Source organism: Photinus pyralis, unplaced genomic scaffold (assembly GCF_008802855.1).
Source record: "Photinus pyralis isolate 1611_PpyrPB1 unplaced genomic scaffold, Ppyr1.3 Ppyr1.4_LG2, whole genome shotgun sequence".
Classification (NCBI taxonomy): Eukaryota; Metazoa; Arthropoda; class Insecta; order Coleoptera; family Lampyridae; genus Photinus; species Photinus pyralis.
Window position 1 is genome coordinate 19,150,960 of NW_022170403.1, and position 3,661 is coordinate 19,154,620.

Consider the following 3,661-nt stretch of genomic DNA (forward strand, 5'->3'; position numbering starts at 1 on the left):
TGTGAATAATAGAGAGAAGGGAAATTTTTTATACCGTCCCCCTGGTGACAGAAGTAGGTTTCCTTCCCCTAAGTTTTAAAAGAAAATACACCCCAAATGATTTATCACAATAATCGATCATTATGAAACATGTCTGCATTAATTTTACCGTAACATAACGTGGACATTTACTAAATGTGTACTTTAACCGTAACAAAAATATATGTATTATCGATTGCTAAACATAAATGCAATGGGCACACCTTTATTAAATTCATCGAACAACTTTAACACTTCTTTCGCATGCGCACTGTATGAAATGTTCTGGACAATTTTGACAAAAACTCTTGTTAGAAGAGAAAGCTGTCTGCGCCATCTCAGGAGCCCCAACACTTTGCAACTCTGAACATAATTCACAAAACTGGACATTCTTGGCCATCAAGTCGACAAAGGAATTAGTCACAGGTGATCAAGTTCGGAAGCGGATATGACATGTACTGTCCACGAGTATGATATCATGACTAAAACTCTCTCTTGTGTTTAATAGTAGTTCCCATATCGACGCCGAAGTGATAAATAGTGAAATTCGCGCACGTGTTACAGATTTATATCAAATACTATAATAAAAATAAATTATAAATAATAACCGTTATAAATCAATCTATTTAATGGCAAAGTTTACACACCGACTTTTTGGCCATACGGAAAATGGTTATTTTATCGTTAATACAACTGCGGTGGTACTTTATTAGAAATAGAAGAAACAAGACAATACACCATTTGAATAAAAAGATAATCTGCCGTTTTTTGGGACATGTGGATGACCATTGAAACATTTGACTATATTTTTAGCAAAATTGGCTGTAAATTAATAATCTCTTGGAAGAACTACCATGTATAGTCCATAAAAATTTTGTAGAAATACTGTAACTTTCAGGTAAGCACCAATGTCAATGCGTAGAATAAATGGCTGTAGAAGGACACCTCCACTTCACGCGATAAACGAGTTTTTACAGTTCTCAAACTGTTACTTTTTCGTCTTTGTATGTGCATCTTTGTATTAAGAAAATCACATTTTGATGATAATGAAAGAAATAAAGACTAATGGGCAACACTAATTTGACTTACATTTCATAGCAGGCGCAGATTATATTTTAAACAAATTCGTGTAGAGTTGGTTGCCTATCTATTCTATGTATTGACTTAAGTATACATTAGCCATGATATGGATACATTTAAGAAATTTAAGAAACCTCTAGCTGCCATATGAAATCTGTTGCAATTTCTCTACACAAAGTGGCGTTCTTTTTTTTTTATTTGGTTAGGCCCTCGAAATAATTGATTTCCTTGCGTACCGAACTCTTTCGACTCGTGGTATCGTCGATCGAAAAGCAGGGCTGCCACAACACTAGCAACGAATCGAGAGACGATTCTGTTTTACGTTAATTTTTTGATTAACAAATAATTTGTTATTATTTAATAAATAATACAAAATACTTGATGTAGTTTCGCTAATTAGAATTGGAAAACATAATGGATATACCACAGCCTCCACAAGGTAAATAGTTTAAGTATTTGTTATGATAACGTGGGCGCTTTAAATTGGAAAATGAAAATTCGCATTTATTCTCGTTTTTCACATGTATTGCTTTAATATAGATACCGAATTGCGGAATATAATAGACAAATTAGCTCAGTTTGTTGCCAGAAATGGGCCAGATTTTGAACAGATGACAAAAAACAAACAGAAAGGAAACACAAAGTTCCAGTTCCTTTTCGGAGGGGAATTCTACAATTACTATCAATACAAAGTGCAAACGGAACAGGCTAGTAAGTACTGTGATACGGTTTCAGCTTACTTACTCTCGTTTTAACCGTTCCAACTTGTAGGTATGAATGGCTCCTCGCAAAATGGCAATTGGAATCAGTGTATGCAAAGCATGGACGAAACAGAGATCGAACAGTTGACACAGCAACAGGAGGTGTTGCGTGAGCAAATTAAGCAAAGCGAACAAAACCTAAATGCTCAGCACACTGTAAGTATCACGCCAATTGCTCTCCAGCTTAGTTCACTTTTTGCGATAGGTGCTGCTCCAACAACAGCAAGCACAAGTCGAAAATCTGGTGACGAAATGCGAAATGGCCGAATTACAAAGGGAGGCGGAGGCTTCCGAATTGCCCTTAGACGAATTGTACGCGATACTACAGCCGATAATCGATAGCTGCACCAAAGATAGCATAAGTAATGGAAAATCGTGGATCTTACAGCATTCGTCAACGAAGCTTCAAACCTTATGCATCGCCCACTGTTTGCTGTACAAAGTTATGCATAATAGCTCCACCTTTCCCCAGAAACTGCACGTCATTTACTTGGTTAACGATGTGCTTCATCACTGGTAAGACAATTGTGCGTGTATGTTGAATTAAACAAGGGGGAAATCGCAATGCGGAATATCGAAAAACCATTTCCGGAATGAATCTCAGATCTCACAGTGGTAGAAATAACTAAATTCATGTGTACAGGGTGTTTCAATTTTGGGGTCCCCATAGAGAACGTTTTTGTAGAAACGATTTTGACCTAACTAATTGGGCAACATTGCAATTTTGAAAAAATTATCAAAGTCCTCGTTTGAGATCGAAGGGACTTCAGCGCATTTTTGTGTGGCAGATCAGTATTCTATTAGCCACTTTCGATTCAACCATCAATAACAGATCTTGTCGAAGGCTACTACATTCACTAACCGCTTCCCACTTTCCTCGTGCACCCGCAATTCGCTTTTAAAGATTTGACTCCACCATCAGGAAGATCGTGTCGGGGGCTACCACATTCCCTTTGACGGTACCCACTTCCGACGTTCGGTTCACCCGCAATTCGCGTTTGAAGATTTGACTCCACCATCAGGAAGATCGTGTCGGGGGCTACCACATTCCCTTTGACGGTACCTCCTTCCGACGTCCCGTTCACCAGCAATTCGCGTTTGAAGATTTGACTCCACCATCAGTGAGATCGTGTCGCGGGCTACCACATTCCCTTTTACGGTACCCACTTCCGACGTCCCGTTCACCCGCCAATTCGCGTTTGAAGATTTGATCCACCATCAGGAAGATCGTGTCGGGGGCTACCACATTCCCTTTGACGGTACCCCTTCCGACGTCCCGTTCACCCGCAATTCGCGTTTGAAGATTTGACTCCACCATCAGGAAGATCGTGTCGGGGGCTACCACATTTCCTTTGACGGTACCCCCTTCCGACGTCCCGTTCACCCGCAATTCGCGTTTGAAGATTTGACTCCACCATCAGGAAGATCGTGTCGGGGGCTACCACATTCCCTTTGACGGTACCTCCTTCCGACGTCCCGTTCACCAGCAATTCGCGTTTGAAGATTTGACTCCACCATCAGTGAGATCGTGTCGCGGGCTACCACATTCTCTTTTACGGTACCCACTTCCGACGTCCCGTTACGTCGCCAATTACTTTCTATTGGCGACACGAGAAAGAGAGGACAGCGATTCGAGATTCACGAAAACTTTAAAACGCGGCAGTGAGTTCGCAACGGAGGTAAAGACGCCCTGACTACTTCCTCGAAGACGCGCGCGCGCTCGCAAAAGGTCGTTAATTTCGCACCCTGAAATGACAAAAAACAAATTCCGCCACGCAGGAGTTGTGCGCGTTTACAACATC

The 3,661-nt window shown here is 40.8% G+C and overlaps 1 protein-coding gene across 2 annotated transcripts; it reads left to right on the forward strand.

Moving 5' to 3' along the window:
- The first annotated feature begins 1,377 nt into the window (after positions 1-1,377).
- On the forward strand, positions 1,378-2,637 carry LOC116162718 (calcium homeostasis endoplasmic reticulum protein-like). 2 transcript variants are annotated; one of them, XM_031476409.1, is made up of 4 exons: positions 1,378-1,537; positions 1,639-1,809; positions 1,870-2,015; positions 2,065-2,637. In XM_031476409.1, the coding sequence occupies exons 1-4, from the start codon at positions 1,513-1,515 to the stop codon at positions 2,377-2,379; spliced, it is 657 nt and encodes a 218-aa protein (XP_031332269.1). In that variant the 5' UTR covers positions 1,378-1,512; the 3' UTR covers positions 2,380-2,637. The 2 variants fall into 2 exon arrangements, with proteins under 2 accessions (XP_031332269.1, XP_031332270.1); XM_031476410.1 differs by having other exon boundaries at positions 1,397-1,537; positions 1,677-1,809.
- The last annotated feature ends 1,024 nt before the right edge of the window (positions 2,638-3,661 follow it).

What these genes read in the sequence shown, in the direction of transcription:
- LOC116162718 (XM_031476409.1), top strand. Translation starts at nt 1,513, where the DNA reads ATGGATATACCACAGCCTCCACAAG. An exon ending in AGTGCAAACGGAACAGGCTA is followed by an intron (nt 1,810 to 1,869) that starts GTAAGTACTGTG and finishes TCCAACTTGTAG; the next exon opens with GTATGAATGGCTCCTCGCAA. An exon ending in ACCTAAATGCTCAGCACACT is followed by an intron (nt 2,016 to 2,064) that starts GTAAGTATCACG and finishes TTTTTGCGATAG; the next exon opens with GTGCTGCTCCAACAACAGCA.